This window comes from Mus pahari, chromosome 1 (genome assembly GCF_900095145.1).
Source record: "Mus pahari chromosome 1, PAHARI_EIJ_v1.1, whole genome shotgun sequence".
Lineage (NCBI taxonomy): Eukaryota > Metazoa > Chordata > Mammalia > Rodentia > Muridae > Mus > Mus pahari.
The window spans coordinates 129,811,921-129,831,147 of NC_034590.1; the positions used below are offsets into that span (position 1 = coordinate 129,811,921).

At 41.2% G+C, this 19,227-nt stretch overlaps 1 protein-coding gene across 4 annotated transcripts in view; it reads right to left on the reverse strand.

Moving 5' to 3' along the window:
* The window catches only part of Pcsk5 (proprotein convertase subtilisin/kexin type 5), a 405,046-nt gene that overhangs the window by 355,686 nt on the left and 30,133 nt on the right, over nucleotides 1-19,227 (reverse strand). For all 4 annotated transcript variants that reach the window (XM_029535426.1, XM_029535430.1, XM_029535432.1 and 1 more), the window contains exon 2: nucleotides 4,097-4,201. In XM_029535426.1, the coding sequence (XP_029391286.1) occupies nucleotides 4,097-4,201 (105 nt within the window). The remainder of the gene's footprint in view (nucleotides 1-4,096; nucleotides 4,202-19,227) is intronic.

A 19,227-nucleotide genomic window follows, 5' to 3' on the forward strand; every position in this document is an offset into this window, starting at 1 on the left:
CCAGGACAGCCAGGGCTACACAGAGAAACCCTGTCTCAAAAAAAAAAAAAAAAAAAGTAAGAAGACATGACCTTTGACTTCTACATGCACAAGCAGAGCTAAGCATGCTTTTACATGTGTGCATAACAGAGAGAGAGAGAGAGAGAGAGAGAGAGAGAGAGAGAGAGAGAGAATGGAAAAACGTATTGTCCCACTGCTTTAAAATGTGCCAATGCTTCCTGCCAGGCTATGTTGTTATTATACCAGTGCTGTCATCTCAAAAGTCTGTGATTCCCTGTCATTTAAAATGATAATCACAAAGCCATGTTACTGTGTAGGAGTCAAAGCTATTCTTGCTCTCGATGTTCATGTGCCCCAGTTGACCACACAACCTTCTTAGAATCAAGAGGGTTATTCTCACAATGTTGCTCCTTTGGTCTTTCCTTCTTTGGAACCCTCCAAGTAATCTCAGAAGAAGCCATACAATTTAGTAGGGCAAACAAAGGCGAGACTGTTTGGAGTGTGCACCCCCTCAACCAACCTGGCGTTTCCCCTTTCTTGAGAAGGTGGTAGTTAAAAGTAACATGAAGTTAACATCACTGATGTCCTCCATAAAGCCATTTCACATAGTCCAATCCCACAGATGCAAAGGAGTCTACTCCGACCTTCATCCCTGATTCTTAGGATTTATAGGAGTTCGAATTGAAGGTATATATTTGTAGCTCTCTTCTGAATGTTCAGGAAATATCCATGTGCATGTGAGTGACTGTTTGTGTGTGCACAGATTAAGACGAGAAGGACACTGGACAGCTTGGGGAATCCAGAAAACGACTTTTATAGCTTCATTCTAAATAGAGTGAGTTTTGTTTGTCTTCTTAAGTTTGAAAAGAAAAAATGCTAGTTGAGCCTAAGCTAGTAGAGAGGGAGCTTGTGGAAGAAAGCACCTTCTATCTCCTTTTCCCCCAAACCCCAACTCTGAGAAGCATCATCCTACCCTGGGGGTCCCTGTGAGCTGCTCAGGGAGAACCAAGAGATACACCAGAGCCTGACATGGGGTTGGAGACACTAGGGGCTCAAGAAATATCCAGTGAATCAGTGGAATACAGCAAATACAAAAGGGGGGGCAGAAACTCATTTCTGTGTTAGTCTGAGTGACAGTCATAGGCTGACCTGAAAGGCTGGAGATTAAGGCATAGCCCTACTTTTTGGCATCCCTTTTATTGAGGAGGCAGGCTGACCCAGGAGCCACTGAGTGTACTAACTGGCCTTGCACCCCTGGAGTCTTTGAGAAGGGCTGGTGTTCAGGTACTGGATGTCCCTGGATCCAAGGTATCTATTGGATCATACACACACTATTTCATGCATAGAGATAAGAAAAAAAGAAAACCAAGATGCCTAAGATAATTAAGTATGGAACTAGCTCCTTATGTAGTAAATTCTCAGGTAAACAAAGTCTCAACACATTCCGTTCCTAATTGACAAGCCAACTTTTCAAATTCACATGGACTTTGCACATGACGTTTTAAACAGAAGTCACACTAATTGCCAAAGTTCAAGATTGTTGCTCAACAGATGAAAGAAATGTGACTGCTTTAAAAGCATAGCAAAATCAAACTGTCTCAACTGATTACCGCTCCAGAAGAATTACTCTAAATACAAATAAATACACACACATCATCTGCAGGCCACTGAAGTAAACATATTACGGGATGTCTCTCTGTCACACAGAACGCTCGTGGGGTGGGGGGTGGGGGGAGGCTGAAAGAAGTGTACTTTCTCTAACTACTGAAATATAATTTCACAGTCATGAACATTGTGCCATAATATCCCAAGGAAATATTCCAAGGCAAATTTAAACAGAGTGTGGTGGCTTAATGAAAGCAGTCCCCATAGGCTTACAAGGAGTGGCACTATTCAGATATGTGGCTTTGTTGGAGTACATGTGGCCTTGTGGAGGGAAGTATATCACTGGGGTGGGCTTTGTGATTTCAAAACATTCGCTCTCTTCTTGCTCCCATGCCAGCCTATCTGGATGTAGAGCTCTGAACTACCTCTCCAGCAGTATATCTACATGCATGCTGCCATGCTTTCTGCCATGAGGATAATGTATTAAACCTCCGATCTGTAAGCCAGCCACAGATAAGGATTTCCTTTATAAGAGTTGCTATGGTTATGGTGTCTTTTCACAGCAATGGAAACCCTAACTAAGACACGAACTAAACCATGGCCCATAACAGAAGGCCAGACTCCAAACCATACACTGAATTGCACATGAATCCATCTAAGATCCTCTTTAACAAGGAATATAGTTTTCCAAGAGACTCTATCTGAGGCTGCTATGCTGGCTGGAAGGAAATTGTTTATTGATTTATTTGAAAATGAGTTCCATGGCAAACCAAAGTCACATGGAGGGGAAGAGGCAAAATAGCATAATTACTGAATTATGTACCATAATAGACCCAAAGAGGATGTAAGATATGCTGGCATGGCCACCTCTGCTTCTTCATTACTCAGCACATCTTGGAGAACTGATTTTATGAAGGTCAGTTTCTTCCTTCAATGTAACTAATAAGGATGGCTGCTTAACTTGATGTCAGTGTCATAGTTATCATCTCTTACTTTGTCCCTTAATTCTTCTTAGTTTCCCATATCTTATGCCAAAGCCACTTCAGGTTATCACATGGGAGACTCAATGCTGGTCATTACTTCCTTGTATGGTCTTCCAAGTGTGCACTGCTTCACACCCCAAAAGGACCAGTTATAAGAAGAAAATGGATGAGTCTCCAAGAGTAGGAGCTGGCTTTTGTTCCTGTGGGTGCAAGCATGCTTTCTGTCCCGGACTTGGCTTGGTTGTAGACTATCAATTCTAAGAAAAATAGCAAGTATAAATGTAAGTCAATAGTGTCTTAAGAGTACTAGGGGGGAAAAAATCACCTATGGATCTCACAGTACCTGAAGCTGCATGCATAGAGATGGCATATTCTTCTCCCATTAGACATGCTCAACTGATCTCTTCTCAAGCTGTGGCCCCTCTCAATTATGCATAAAAGCTTATACCTATAGCTACACCTGAGATGCTCCACACGTGGGATGACTATGGCATGTCAGTAAAAATCAAGCCGGTCAAATGGATGCATCTGGAGGATATCATCCTTAGTGAGGTAACCCAATCACAAAAGAAGTCACTAGATATGCACTCACTGATAAGTGGATATTAACCCAGAAACTTAGAATACCCAAGATACATTTTGCAAAACACAAGAAAACCAAGAAGGATGACCATCGTGTGGATACTTCATTCCTCCTTAGAATAAGGAACAAAATACCCATGAAAGGATATAGGTACAGAGACAAAATTTAGAGTTAAGATGAAAGGATGAACTACCCAGAGACTACCCCATCTGGGAATCCATCCCATCATCAGCCACCAAACCCAGATACTATTGCACATGCCAGCAAGATTCTGCTGAAGGGATCCTGATATAGAGGCCTCTTGTGAGGCTATGCCAGTGCCTGGCAAACACAGAAGTGGATGCTCACAGTCAGCTATTGGATGGAACACAGGGCCCCCAATGGAGGAGCTAGAGAAAGTACCCAAGGAGCTGAAGGGGGCTGCAACCCTGTAGGTGCAACAACAATATGAACTAACAAGTACCCACTGAGCTTGTGTCTCTAGCTTCATATGTAGCAGAAGACGGCCTAATCGGTCATCATTGGGAAGAGAGGCCCCTTGGTCTTGCAAACTTTATATGACCCAGCACAGGGGAAGGCCAGGGCCAAGTAGTGGGAGTGGGTGGGTAGGGGACCAGGGGTGCGGGGGGGGGCTAGGGAACTTTCGGGATAGCATTTGAAATGTAAATAAAGAAAATAATAATAATAAAAAATGAAAAAAATAAAACCCTGATTGGAAAAAAATAAAATGTGACAAATATTAAAAAAAAAAAAAAATCAAGCCGGTGAGTGGTGTGGCCTTAGGGCAGAGAGATACTGAACCCAAGGATACTGTGACAGAGGTAGAAATAGGAGCCTCATACTCGGTCACTGGCTCCTAGTGTTATTGCCAATGAAAAATGCAGAAGCATTGCTTCTTGGTCCCCATCCAACTGGGTGTTCTTACCTTTGGTTCCATTGAAATGAAACTGTGGGTTCCTCTGCTCGAGAGAACAGACCTTTTAATGGTCCTACTATGGTAGAAGTGATAGTAGTCCTTCAGCGCACCGATCTGTGGGGCAAGGTGGGAAGAAGACCAAAGTAAATATGTTAATTTCCAAGGTTTTTTGTTGTTGTTAAAATGAGAACACAAAACAAAATGGCCCATAAATTATGCAGCTGCCTGATATACTTAAATGTCACTTGAACCTTGGTGGTCACTTTTCAAAAGAAGGACATCCGATATGAAATATGAGTGTCCTTGAGGCGGTGACTGCAGAGCTAACGATTCTATTGGGGCAGTTAGATTCTCCATATCGCCTGTTTAATGTTTAATTTATATGCAGCATTTTAAGTAATGCTATATCAATCTATATCCAAATGTGGGAAAGAAGGAAGAAGTCAAATAGCTCGCTAGTTATAAAAACACATCGCATTCTGTTTGCCGTGAGAACTGGACAATGAAGGACGCCGACAGGTTATTTATACTATTAATTTGAAACATGTCTAAAACAGTTGATCATTCACAGAGATAGCAGCGCTACTTAGATCAAGAGACAGTAGGCACAGCCCTGAAGTGGAGTGGTGCCTCCAGAACAATCTTTGAGCTTAGTTTCCGGGGATAAATGACTTTATCTACTTTACCTTACATCCTTTTCTTTTAACATGATTTGGTTTCCTCGTTTTTATTCTTTCTTGTTAAAAACCAGTATGTCTGTAAAGATGCCTTGCCTACTTTGAAAACAAATGGACAAAATGTTCAACCACTGTACTCTTGTAGTGGGGGTTGGTATAGTGCTTGATACAGAACATAAAGACTGAAGTCTGGATTCCCAGCAAAAAAAAAAAAAAAGACAAGTTAGAGATGCCAGTGTGTAGAACCCCACTGCCAAAGAAGAGGAATGCAGAGAAGACACCAGAATCTTTGAGATTTGCTGGCCAGCTAGCCAACTAGTTCAGCTGATCAGTGAGTCCCAGGTTCACTGAGAGATCCTGTTTTAAAATAAGGTAGAGATCTATAGACAAGATGGCCACCAAAGGCACTTGGCTTTGCAAGCTCAATTACTGGGATTTGATCCCTAGAACCCATAAAAGTGGAAAAAAAGAAAAGAAACAAGTCAATAAAGTTATCCTCTGGTATTCCCCACCCCACTATGATACTCACACACCCCTTATCCCCTACATACAATCACACATAAAACAGTAATAATAAATAAATTTAGAGTGGAGAACAACTGAGGGAGGTCATTTCTGACCTATTTATATACCTGTCTCCATGTGTTTACACACACACACACACACACACACACACACACACACAATGGATCACCCAATGAGAACTGAACCCAACCACACAGGCAGGGCTTGTGTCTAGTATCTTATTTCAGCTGGTACCCCAGCTGAACAACAGGTACTCTTGAGCCTGCGTTTCCTTTTCGGTAAAATTGGATTTTGAGCTAGTTAATTTCTAAGACCACTGCAGTGCTCATATTCCATTCTTTAACAGTGACACTTTTCCTTGCTTCAGGCAAATACAATAAATGTCTAATTCTCTAGACACTGGTGGCTCTACACTACAGGAATGACCATTGTGGTGATGTTGTCAAGCTGGTACAATGTAGACCTTTGACTTTCTTAATTAAAATGTTATTGGTCCAGGTTAATTTTTTTTTTCATTATAAAAGGGTGTTTTCTAAGGTCCGTTTCCTTGTTACACTCTCATTACATATTTTGTGTCATTTAGACATTGTCTCCTTGTGGGACTTTGTGATGTTGCAGTATCATTAAGCCTGAAGCCTCACATTATTTTTTATTCAAATGGAAAACATCCTGATTTACAAAAATCCCTCAAAAAATAAGTGAGTGTAAAACCAAGGGAGTCCCAATGAGTCCTCCATCTCAGTGCTCCTGAGATGGAAGCAAGAGCAGGAAGAGGCCATAATTTGCAGCCCCACTGCTGAGCCTGCCCAGGAGGATATCCTGAAAGGTGTTAATATGCTGAAGCTTTAGGATTAGAACTTTAGGTGTGGCTGCATAATTACCTAAACAAAAAATCTAAAATCCTTTATTACACATAGCTTAGTGTTGATCTCCTTGAGTAGCTACAGCAGTTTGAAGCAAAGAACACGTGTACCCTGGGGAGAAACCTTGAAGAACTGACCATAAGCAGGCATAGTGGAGGCATGAAAATCAGGAGTTCAAGTCAGCCTAGGTTACAGGATGAATTTAAGGAGAACCTGGGCTATATGAGATACAAAAACAAAAGCAAAGAATCTTTGCCAGTGGTGAGAATGTCAATGTGTTTACTATCACAATGTCTCTACAAAGAAACTCTTTGTTATAGAAAATGGCTGGATTTGAACCAATTATTAAGCTCAAACTGTGTATGAAATTCATCCTGAGAAAATTCAAATCCAATCTAAACCAGTATGTAGAGGGTAAGTAGGATCTTCTGCGTTAACATAAGTTGATTTTGGACTTTCATTAAATCTTTTAGGTTTTTCTGTGTTGTTTTTCTCTGTGGGAAACTGAGAAGTTCATAGGAAGTAGAATAGGCAGACATTAGTCTTCAAAGTACACAAGGAATAAGATAGCATGGGTGGAACTAAGGAAATCAGTTCAGTGGGGAAAGTACTTCTCAGGCAAGCATGAGGACCTGAGTTCAAATCCCAAGATCTCATATAATGACCAATGCTATAATACACATCAGTAATTTCCAGTGCCTCTATAGTTAGATCAGTTGCAGAGACAATAAAATCTCTATATAATAGCTTGGCATACACCGCCGTTTATAAGAGAACCTGCCTCAACAAGGGTTGTCTGCTGACATTCCACATCTATTGTGGCACACAGACACACAGACACACACACACAGACACACACACACACACACACACACACAAAGTTTTAAAAAATGAATATTTACAGGTTGATATGGCAAAACGGACATTAGAATATGAGGTATCTGGTCAAGTCACTGCTTGGCAGATAGTCATTGTTGGAAGCTTATTAGCTTCCCTTCTCTCATCTCTTCTAATTCATCTTTCACCCCTTTTCCCTTGTCAGGGTTACTTTGGCCTACACTATCATTAGCTCTTCTCTCTCCAGCCTTCACTGGAAAACACCAAATGAAGTGATGACACACTGATGTAGGTATGTAGGCAGTGAAGGTGGTTATGCAAGTATAAGGTGAGATGACGTTTGAAGAGACTAAACTGCATCTTAACCTTGGACACCATCTGTCTCTTTCTAAAGGTGCATTTTGCAGATCGTCACCTATAAACAGATGTCAGAGCAAACTCTGTAAATATTCAAAACACCCAGCTGCCATCAAAAGGTCATTAATCATACATAAGTAAAAGTAGTTTCAACCCCAAGATATAGTGAGTTAAAAATAAAGAGAAGCACACACCCTATTATATGGCCCAATTGTTGCAAAGAGGAAAAAGGAAGAATTATAGTTGTTTAGTATATCATTGTAAAAATACTTTTAAAAATAAAATTCAAAAAACCCAAGGAGACCTTCCTTTCATTGTTTATGCACATAGCTTTTTTATGATTAAAAACCCTCATTAAAAATTAAAGAAGTGTCTTTGAGAAGTTAACAGGGGCAAGTGCAGAAACTCACAACTGGTTCAAGTCCTGAGAATGTGTGTCTGGAATGCAAAGCTGCAAATACGAAGGCTAAATCCTATCCAACTCTCCCAAAGATCAGGGACTATCACCCAGATGGGTAGAGGAAATTCCCAGAGTCAGAGGATAGAAAGGACAGGTGGACTCAGAGTAGCTATTGTTGCCTACACAAGAGCTGCCCAAGATCTAGGCAGTCAGCATTCCTCCTGAAGGGAAAAGGCACTCCCAAGCTACACCTCTTGCTGAGGAGTTCCTGGTCGCTGAAGGCTTTCATAGGCAGGCAAGTCAATTTCTTTAAGAGTGTGGTCAACCTCCAGTGGATGGCTTCACACATGTGAAAATAAAGACAGCACAAATTTGACTCTTATATGTCTCTTTATATACTAAAAATATAAAAATATACCTATTTTTCTTTCAAACAAACAAACAAACAAAAACAACAAAAAGAACTGAAATAGCATACACACAAATTCCAGGAATTTTTCCAGGGCATATATAAGTTCCATATGACCAGTACAAGACTACATCTACCTAGGCCACCAAACTATGGAACAGTAAGCGATGTGATCCTTCTCTACTCATTCTATGACTAAGCTGTGTGGTGGCACACTGTAGTTCTTTGGACGATGCCTCATTTACTAAAAGCTAAACTTGTGCCAGGGATCTTACTCCTCTCCTAGATATTATCAGATTTAGCCTAATCCCCAAGAGTTCTGGAAGCTAAATATCATTAGCTCTAATTGACTTAAGAAGCATCAAGGGCTCTGGGAATATCCAAACACATACTGCTGTGATTCAGTGCTTGGTAAATATCCACCAACATCACGTGTGATCCTAGTTCAGTTCTGTCCCGGGCTCTGTGAATGGCCTCCAATGATGCAGTGCAGCATCCTTCTGGAAGGTCTTCCCAAAGTGGGCAACGATGATGCTAAACTCTACTTGTACAGCAAGCCACCAGACATGGCACTGATTATACCAGCCAGTCATAAAGCAAAATCAGGCATCACCAGGCCTATTCTTGAAGAACCTGCTCAGGACTATGACAGAGGTCTTAGCATTTGCTTCCTAGTAGCTTCCTAGTTATTCATACATGGCCTTCTTAATCTCTTAGCTTTCTGGTTGTGGCCAGGGGTAAAACTTTGAAAATAAAGGGGGGGGGCAGTAGTGAAATCTTGACCCTCCCTGTTGTCTCTGTTTATTAATAGAAGCACCTTCTAAATTAGCTGACCACATACTGCATTCTCTATTGTAGGCTCCTCTGACAACTCCAAAGTGGACCTGCTGGAACTTCTTTAAAACTAGCTATCCCTTTAAACAATCAGCATAAAGATGCATTACCATATAACTCCAGAGCCATCACTATTGGCAAAAATGAGACACAAGCTCCTGGATCACCCACGATGACCCACGGTGTCCACTCTGTCATCCTGTAGATGACAAGGTGCTGCTCATGCAACTGCACCACTCTCATCTCTCAAATACTTCTTATGGTAGCTGGAATGATCATTACAAATGTACCATGGGTGCAAGCTTGTACCATACCCCTGCCTAAAATCCTCTTGTAGCTTCTTTTGCTCTTAAATAATATCAGCCAGTCTTTCATGATATGTCTAAAGGTCAGTCAGAATAGGAATATCATATCAAACACACAGGAGCTATTTGTTATGCTTTAACTAACTCACTGAATGGATACAATCAGGACCTGCGGGATCTGTCCCGGTCTAACATCTTGTTGCCATTTTCTGGATTCCAGCCATGCTGGCCACCTACCTTTAGTTCCATGACTCAACTATGTTTGCTGACACCTCGACCAAATCGCACCCTCAACACCTCTTTCTCATCCTTTATGCCACTCCCCAAAATGAGGTAACAGCTCAATTGTATCATTTTGGAACCATAAAATGTGCCTGTAGTTAAGCCCCGATTGGCACAAGTATCAGTCTAAGACTGGTACCTCCTCATCTGCCTGCATGCTCCATTGAGGCTGCGACATGTCTGTTCCGAGCCCAACACAAACAGGATCAAAGAAGAGCTTGCTGAAGGACCTAAACACCATAAGCGCCAAATTGCTCAAGCCATAGACAACAGAGCTCAATATGGTTCATGATCTCTAGTTAAGTCTATCCAACTGAGACCGATTTCAACAAAAATGGCTTCACTTGGCCTTAACTGAGATACTGAGCCTGCCAAGGTTATGTGATTGTGACAACTGTGGGTTGAGACGCTGCTGTTTCCAAAACAGCAGCAGAAGGAATGATGCCTGTACATTGATCCAATTATTTTGTTTCATCCAAACAAAACAATTCATCACCTTCCAAGAAAAATATACATACACGCATAAGCATATTTATTTCACATTTATTAATATGAATGTCCCTTATTGGCAAGACATTTGTCTTTTATATTCTTTAGATAGAACTGATCCTGCTGAGGGCATTTACTAAACATTAAGAAGAAAAAAGCTGTAATATGTCATGAGTTATTTTTAAAGAAGACATGAAAACTAAATAGTAATATTATCTATAAGCATCTCCATCTAGGTTCTCTGGGGCAATGGAAGACAAAAAATGAGTGTGTTTATGTCATATAAGAGCAACAGGGACCAGAACAGCGGACAGAATATGACTGATACAAGGACTCTGTATAAATATTTCAGGAACAAACGGGATATATGAAGTGTGAAACCAAAAGCAGACCTATCAAGGCCCAACCTTCCCACTGAGTAAAGGAAAAGAGTAATGACCTTGGCTCTTAAAAGTGCATGTTCTACACAACTGTGCACATTCTGTTCTGCCTAGCAACCAGCTCTGCTAAGATGAATTTCATTCTTTGGTCGCAATTCTCTCAAGCCTTTGAAAGTGCCATCCTTTGAAAGTAGCCTCTTACTGTGGTACCCAGAATTTCCTTACCACTGTACTCTCTACAACAAAGCATATTCTGTAGAAAGGATGTCCCACACTATTTTATAGTAATGTATGAATAACTGACTACAAAACTCAGCATCTTAGTTTTTCCAGGCACAACTGTATTTGGTCAGGAAAGTCTGAATGAAGCAAGATAATTGAGTCCAACAATCAGTGGTAATTTCTTTAAGCTCTTCAGTTCTAACACCAGGTGAGAACATTCCACATAACCCTGACTCCTCCCATCACAGGCAAGATACAGCATATCAAGTGGGGTGTGCTAGGCCCCACTCATATGCTGCCTTTGTTCCTGATACAGAACTATGCGACTTTCCATAGATCATTAGTCACCAATACTTCCTTCCACCTGTGCTCATAGTTAAAAATTATCAGCATCGTCTCCCTACAAATGGTTTGTATTGTCCCTCTACCTTGTAAAAGCCTGCCCAGGCATGATACATGCCCTGCAGTGGGAAACTGGACAATCCCAGGAAAAGCAGATAGCCAGTTAGAAGCATCTAACTGGGCTACCTGGCTGGCTGGTTTTCACTCTTGCTTCTTAGATTAACAGATTTCCCCGAATTATGCATTTCCTTTTTTTTTTTTTTTGAAAAGTAATTTTTTATACCTCCATTCCACAAATTAAAAGGGTCAGACATTGAAATAGACATTGCACAAAAGACAACATACCTATTGCATCCAAACAAGCACATGCGCACCAAAAAGTTAAAATGAAAATGAAAGTATCATAATAACTGTACAATACCAGAATGGCTAAACAAAAAGGCTGACAATGCCAGGTTCTAAGAAAATCATTAAGCATCAGAATAATACATTGTCATTAATTATGGAAAATAGCTCATTATCTCTTGAAAATTTTGACAATTTCTTATAAAAATCTTCCTTATAGTCTAGACACTTTCTAGGAATTTACCTATATTCCAAACAAAAAAAAATCTACACACAAATATTCCCAGTCCATTTCTTAATCGAAGCCACACAGTAGAAACAGTCTAACTGCCCATCAACAAACAGCTAAATAGGTTATGGCATATCCATTTAGGTGAAAGGTGCTCAGGCTGGACATGGCATTACATCTGTAACCCTAGGATTTAGTAGATGGAGGCAGAATGTTCAGGGCTCAAGGCCAGCATGAATGACATAGAGAGCTCAAAACCAGCCTCAGACCCTTGGTCTCCATCATGTAGCGCTGCTTTGAGGCAGTCATGGCTGACAGAAGTGGGTACTGGAAGCAGGCTTTGAAGGATACAGCCCAGCCCCACTTCCAAGAGAATAATGTTGGATGATGTACCTGGAGAATGCCCTATTGTATGCTCCCACTATTCTCAAACAAGCAATGCCAGTCAGTAAGTATTCACTGCCAGGACAGACTGAAATCCCAAAATTGTAAACCAAAACAAACCCCGCCTCTTATGCTTGCTTTCAGTCAGATATTCAGTCACAGCAATGAGAAAGTAACTGAGAAAGAAACGTAAGGGTTATACAGAAACCAGACACAGTGCTAATCCCAGCACTTGGGAGTCAAAGGCAGCTGGATCTCTGTGAGTTTTGAGGCCAGCCTGGTCTATACAGTGAGTTCCAGGACAGCCAGAGCTACATAGTGAGCCCCTGTCTCTAAATAAATAAATAAATAAACACCACAGCAACAACAACAAAGAGTTGGATGGAATATGGATGTCTTCTGAGATTAGTTTCAGAAGATACAAAAAGAAACTGTTGCCAAATGCCTCAAGAGAATTTCTTATAGTCTATAGGATCAAGATAGCTGACATATGTCCATATCTATTGCAATCCCCAGGAAACTTATAGTAGTATCTCTGTGTTCATAAGAAGGAGCATCCAGAGTCTAACTTAAGCAAACATGGCACCCCAGCACCAGTCCACAGATGCCAACACACTGAGCAACAATACACAACAATACCTTTCTTTGACTTTAATTTTAAGTGGCTTGTTCAAATTTTTCTTGTGATTTCCATCCTCAGTTCCTTCAGATTGAGTCTAAGTGTTTGAGCTTCTCAGAGAATGACACTGGAACAAATACATAAAGAGCTATACCATTACAGCGATTAAAACCAACAACAATGACAACAACAACAACAATAAAACCCTTCCAGATGCTCAAAGGAAGATTTGCCCTCCTGATGATTTCAGATGTATAATGTATCTCTAAGATAGGCAGATATACAGTAGGCTAAATAACAGGTCTTCAAAACATCTATGTTTTAATCCTTAGAATGGAGGAACAATGCCTAATTGGATAAGAGGACTTAATGTATATAATTAAGCTATACATCTTAAGATGGGGAGAGTCTCCTGGAGTCTCTGGTGGCTTACTACTATCACAAGAGTCCTTATAAAGAACAAGTCAGGCCATGCCTGTAATCTCAGTATTGGAGAGGTGGAGGCAGAAGATCTAGAGGTTAAAAGTAAATTTGAAACTACTTTAAGGTTATGAGATCCTGTCTCAAAATAACACAAATAAGGGGAACAGGCAGCAAAGTAGTTAGAGAAGAAATGAGACAAAACCATGAAAGCCAGGAAGAAAAAGAGAATGCCTAAATGGTTAAAAGTCTGAAATTTGAACTTGATGATGGAAAGAACCTCAAGCCCAGAGATGAAGGAACTCTAACAAGCTAGAAAGGCACTTCTGAAACTTCTAAAAGGTGAGCAAATCTTCCCTGACACCTGATTGACATTAGTACTTCCATCCTGCAAGAGGGCAGTGCTATATTGTCCAAACCCACTAAGCTGTGGCAATTTTTATAGTAAAACCAGAAAGTTGATGTGAAATTGAAATGGAGCCTCTTATATGCCCTTGTGCTGCAAAGTAGCCCAAATAGATAAGTTATATGTATGAGATACTTTTTGTTCTTCATAATGTTAAGAACTCTCTAGGTATTCAGTTATCAATTTCCAAATAGCTATGACAATACAATTGTGGGCTTAATAACAATCAGGTATTCTTAGAATTTTAGTGTTGTCGCAGTTCATCTCCAAATAAACAAAATCCCAAAATAAAGAGCCTGTCTCGGAGGAACAGAACTAGCAAATGGCTTTTTGTTTTTCTTGGTTCAGGTTGGCCTCAGACTTTCTATGTATCTCAAGGTTGAGCTTTGTGCATGCAAGGCATGCATTCTACCAAGCCACATGTCAAGTCCTGGCACTTTAACTGTGTCTGACAGTTATTCGCAGGGTTTGAGAAAGCTCTATGCATCTGCAGGCTCACCCATCCTACCCCAGCTCCTTTTACCCTCTCCAGCATGAGGCTTCATTATTTTGTCCCTAAGCTGTCCATAGGAATAAACTAAATCCTCCTAGTCCATCTTGAAAGCAGGGTAGCAATTATAAACAGAAAGCCTACAAATCCTGTACACTCAAGAAACACATGACAATCCTCACCAAGGAAACCAAAACAGGTGGAAGGAGCACCAAGTTTTCCTAAGTTCAAGTAATCAGCCTAGAGTTTGCTCTCTTATACACACCAAAGACATGTGATTTACCCCCAAACGAAGAAAAGGCTCTTGAAGCTAGGAAGGTCCTTAGTGAGTGGTCTAGTTTGCTTTATATTGCTATGATAAACACCTTGATGAAAAGCACTTAGGAAGGAAAGGGTTTATTTCGTCTTACCCAGATCAAATTCCATCACACAGGGAAGTCAGAGCAGGAACTCAAGGGACCTGGAGTCAGGCACTAGAGCAGAGACTGTGGATAACCGCTGCTTACTGGTTATCCATGGCTGCTCAGTCATCTTTTATACAACCCAAGACCACCTGCCCAGAGATGGCACCATCCACATTGGGCTGAGCCCTCCCATGTTGATCACTAGTTATGAAAAAAGATCTACAGATCTGCCCACAAGCCAACCTGGTGGAGGCAATTTTTCAATTGACGTTCCTTCATCCCAGGTGACTCTAGCTTGTGTCAAATTGACCAAAATTAAGCCACAGAGCAGGGGTATGGTCTGATTTCCATCCTATACACAGGAATCAACTCTTCTTAACCAACAAGGTACTGTATTTTCTGGGGCAGTCTAATTTCTAGAAAGTAATCCCCAGGAACCAACATAAATCCACTGGCTCAAGCCTGTAGCAAGAATCATGGAGCACACTTCTCTTCAGCCAGTCAGCACAGCTCACCGGACCTTTCCCGTTTCTGGATGGGCAGCCAAGTTCCTCCACTCTGCAAAGCTTTTCCAAGTTACTTCTCCCAGAAAGGCCAACATCTGGAATGTCTCTGCAAAAAGCTTTGAGCCTAGAACCTAACACTTGCCAACTCTAACTAGCGCCATGGCATCAGGATGACGCCATAACCTCCCTTGGCCAAGACTTCTGGCAAAAATGGCTTACAACTCGGTTTTTTCTAGCAGAGTAGACAGAACGGTACACATAAATCCTTTTAAACTTGATTCACCACCATTCAATATTTTAATTTCCTAAAGGTAAATGACAGAAATTGGCACTTGCTTGGAATGCTGTGTTTCACTTTCTATATGCCACACTATTATAGCCTGTCTAGACATTCATTTATTTATTGAGTGTTACTACATGCCAAGCCCAGGTCCTTAGACACCACAGACTGAGAGAACCATGCAAAGCCCTGCCAGTGTGAGAGAACTTTGACAGGCTTCCATCAACCCCACTGTGTCAGCTCCAGGTCTGAAATTGATATCTTCACTACCAAATAGGAATGAATGTTTCACCCAAGACAGCTCTACTTGTACGCCATAGAAGAGAGGAAGGAACTCAGTGTTCAACTCCCAATATATTTGTAACAGTTCTTAGGCAGGACCTGGAAAGGACCTTTCATTCATTGTCTGCAGCATGAGTAATTGTAGTCTACATATAACATAATCTCTGAGCTACATTATTCTAAAAATAACAATTAATAATATACTTAGCCAGCTTTTTATTTATTTATTTAAGTGTATTTTTAGCAGCTCTAGAGATGGCTTGGTGGTTAAGGCAGCTTCGGAGCTTACTGCTCTTACAGAGGACCTGAGTCTGAGTCCCAGCATCCAGACCAAGTGATTTCCAACCACAGACAACCCCACCTCCAGGGAATAGGACTCCCTCTTCTGGCCTCCAAGGCACACATATACTCAAACTTACACACACATGCGCATGTGCGTACACACACACACACACACACACACACACACACACACACACACACACGCGCCAGGAGAGAACAGCAGCACACTTTCTATACTGGTTCTATACTGTCATTAATGATCACTCTAGATATTGGAAACACATAGACATGAAAACAAAAAGAAATAGTTCATAGTTTGACAGGTGGAAATTTTGCTAGACTTAGCCTCTGAAACAGGACATTTTTCTTTCAGGACTTAGTTATTCTCAATCCTGGCTATCCATTAGTGTCATATGAGGACTTAAAAGCCAAGCAAACACTAATTCCATGTGTCTGGACCTGAGTAGTCTGAATTAAGGACAGATGTCTTGGGAAAGCTTTCCAGTAAGCCAGTGAGATGTCTCAGCAGGTGAAGGCACTTGCTGTAAAGCCAGACACCATGAGTTCAACCCACATGGTGGAATGGGAGAACAGACTCTCACAACATTGAGTTCAACCCCAGTACTCACTCGGAAGGGGAGAATAAGACTCTCAGAAGCTTTGTACAAGCTCTGGGGCTGGCACTCTGGTGGGCAGGCTTACATGGCAATCGCCTTTGCCCACTGAGCTTTCTCACAGGCCAACAATAACACTTTAAATAAAAAACGCTCTCCATAAATATGAAGACAGGAAGTGTAATAGCTGGGAGTATTTAAAATAGGATAGACTGGGAGGTGAGGCAAAGCAAGACAGATGATGACCTTTTACCTCCTTGTCACCTCGACTTAACTAACCTATTAGGAGAGGTCCTTTCTGTTAACAGCCTTCCAGAGATGCCTTGTTTACCCTTATTTGGATCCTTCCTAAGAATGGGTAGAATTGCAGAGGGGTGACCTGGCCTCTAGGTGAGGCCAGGACCAGGGCAGAGCAGTGGCACAGGGGCAGTGCTGGGAGTGGACGTGAGTTACTGTCACAGCAACTGAGAAGCTCCTATTTGCACAGCTCCTGGGGTCCAGCCAGTGGGAGCAACTTCTGGACTAGTATATTAAGTCAAGATGCTACAGACATAGAATTGTTAGAACAGACCGAAGAGTATCATAAAATGGATCAGCAAACAATGGTGAGGATGTGGGGAGTGGCACTGCCACTGCTACTGCCACTGCCACTGCCACTGCCCCAGAGAACAGCAAGAAACTCCAAGGCAGCTTTCATGAAATTAAAGCTCCGTTTATTGTGTAAGTCCTAAAAAATCTTTCTTCTAAGTACTGTCTCCCCCCCCCCCCAGAAAAATTAAAAAACGCATAGTCATTCAAAACATTGTACATGAATGTTGTAACAATTTGGGCCATAATTACTATAGTCTGTTTATAACCCCATGCCTTCCTGCTTGGTGAATAAGCAAACCAGTGGCTCCATACAAGGGACACTACTGGTGAATGAAGAGGAGTCACTATCTGTAGCTCATCAGGGGCGGGGAATCTGAAATACAACAGAAGCACTGTATTATTCTACTGAGATGACGGAATAGAAAACAAGCCTTTTGTTTTCTTTTAGTAGTTACAAAATATCAGGTTTTAAGTTACAGGTCTCTCTAGTCCATGTTGAATTGATTTTAGTTCAAATGAGAGGTATGGATCTAACTTCATTCTTCTGCAGGTGGATACCCAGTTTTACAAGCACTATTTTTAATTAACTTTTTGGTGCATCTTTTTGATGCATTTATCAAACAGGTAGCCATAACTATATGAGATGATTTCTAGACCCTTTGTTGTGTTTCACTGATCCACATGCCTATTTGTGTGCCTGTATCATGGTGTCTTTGCCACTATGGCTGTGTAGTATAATTTGAGGTCAAATACTGTAATGCTTCCAGCAGTGTTCTTTCTGCTTAGAATTGCTTTGGCTATTTGTGGTCTTTAGCAAATTAAAGAATTGGTTTTTATAGTTCTATAAAGAATGTTATTAGAATTTTAACAGGGGTTGCATTGATTTGGACATGTACCCAAAGCTCTCTAATCATACTACAGAGAAACTCGTATATTCTTGTTGATTGACACGGTATTCACAAAAACATGAAAATAGTGTATGTCCATCAAAGAATGAATAATGAAAACATTATATATATACACACAATGGAATTTTATTTAGCCATAAAGAAAAATGAAATTATAAAATTTAATGGAAAATGGATCTGAAAATTATTAAGTGGGGAAGCACAAACTAGAAAAACCAATGCAGTGTCCTCACTCCCATATACATTTAATATTCTAGCTCCCTAATTTTACAAGTATGTATATGTGGATATAAGCATAGGTAAAGATCATGAAACTAGTGAAGTGTCTTAGTTAGGGTTACTATTGCTGAGATGAAATACCTTGACCACCATCACCTTATGGAAGGATTCATTTCACTCACGTTTCCCTATAACAATTCATTATCGAAAGCAGTGAGGGCAGGAACTCAAACAGGGCAGGAATCTAGAGGCAGGAGCTGATAAGGAGGCCTTGGGGTGGGGGTGGAGGGCTGCTCACTGCCTTGCTCCTCATGGCTTACTCAGACTGCTTTCTTATAGAATCCAGTCTAGGGATAGTACCACCCATAGTGGATTGGGTGTTCCCCCATTGATTACTAATTAATACTATTACCTACATGCCTGTCTACAGTCTGGTCTTATGGAGGCATTTTTCTCAGTTAAAAGCTCCCTCCTCTCTGTTAGCTCTAGCTTGTATCAAGTTGACATAGGAATAGCCAGTACAAGAGGGGACCCCAAAAGGGGTGGGGATGGCTTTTAAGGAAGTGGGAGGGGTAAGCAGAACATGTGACAGAGGCAAAGAGAACTGTTGGAGGTGGGGAGGTACAGCAGGGAGCAGGGGGTGAGGAAAAGATGGCATGGAAAGGGTCAGTTCAACAAATCTATTTCTGCATAATCAACAAAAACAAATTAAAACCAGACCATTCTCCTGAACTCTCACATGCATCACATAGACCTCCATGGCTCAACATGTATGGGTCACTTTTCCTATCAGCAATTAAGCAAGCAGTTCTGCAGCAACAGCAGCTGGGGCCTCCTGGTCAGGTACTATGGACTACAGACTACTGACTGTAAGATGATAGTAATTGTATCTTACAGTAAATAGAATCGGGCAAGGTTTAGCCCCCAAGACTTTCCTGCCACAGTTTCAGGTGCCAGTCAGAAGACCTAGTTCAACTCACAAACTGGCTACCCTGCTCCAGCAACTTGCAGAATTCAAAGACCCTGATTTTATAAGGAATGTAGATAGAGAGATACAAGGAAGAGCTATGGGGAAGCCTTGTGGAACACCTATGCTCTGTGGGAGTACCACCCTCTAGGAACCCCCCATGTACTCCATTGTTGAGGTAAATCTCCAACCCAAATATGTCCCAGCAATGAAAACACAACTTAATTAATATGAATACATGCTGTGTGCCTAGATTGGGCAGATCTAGCGCT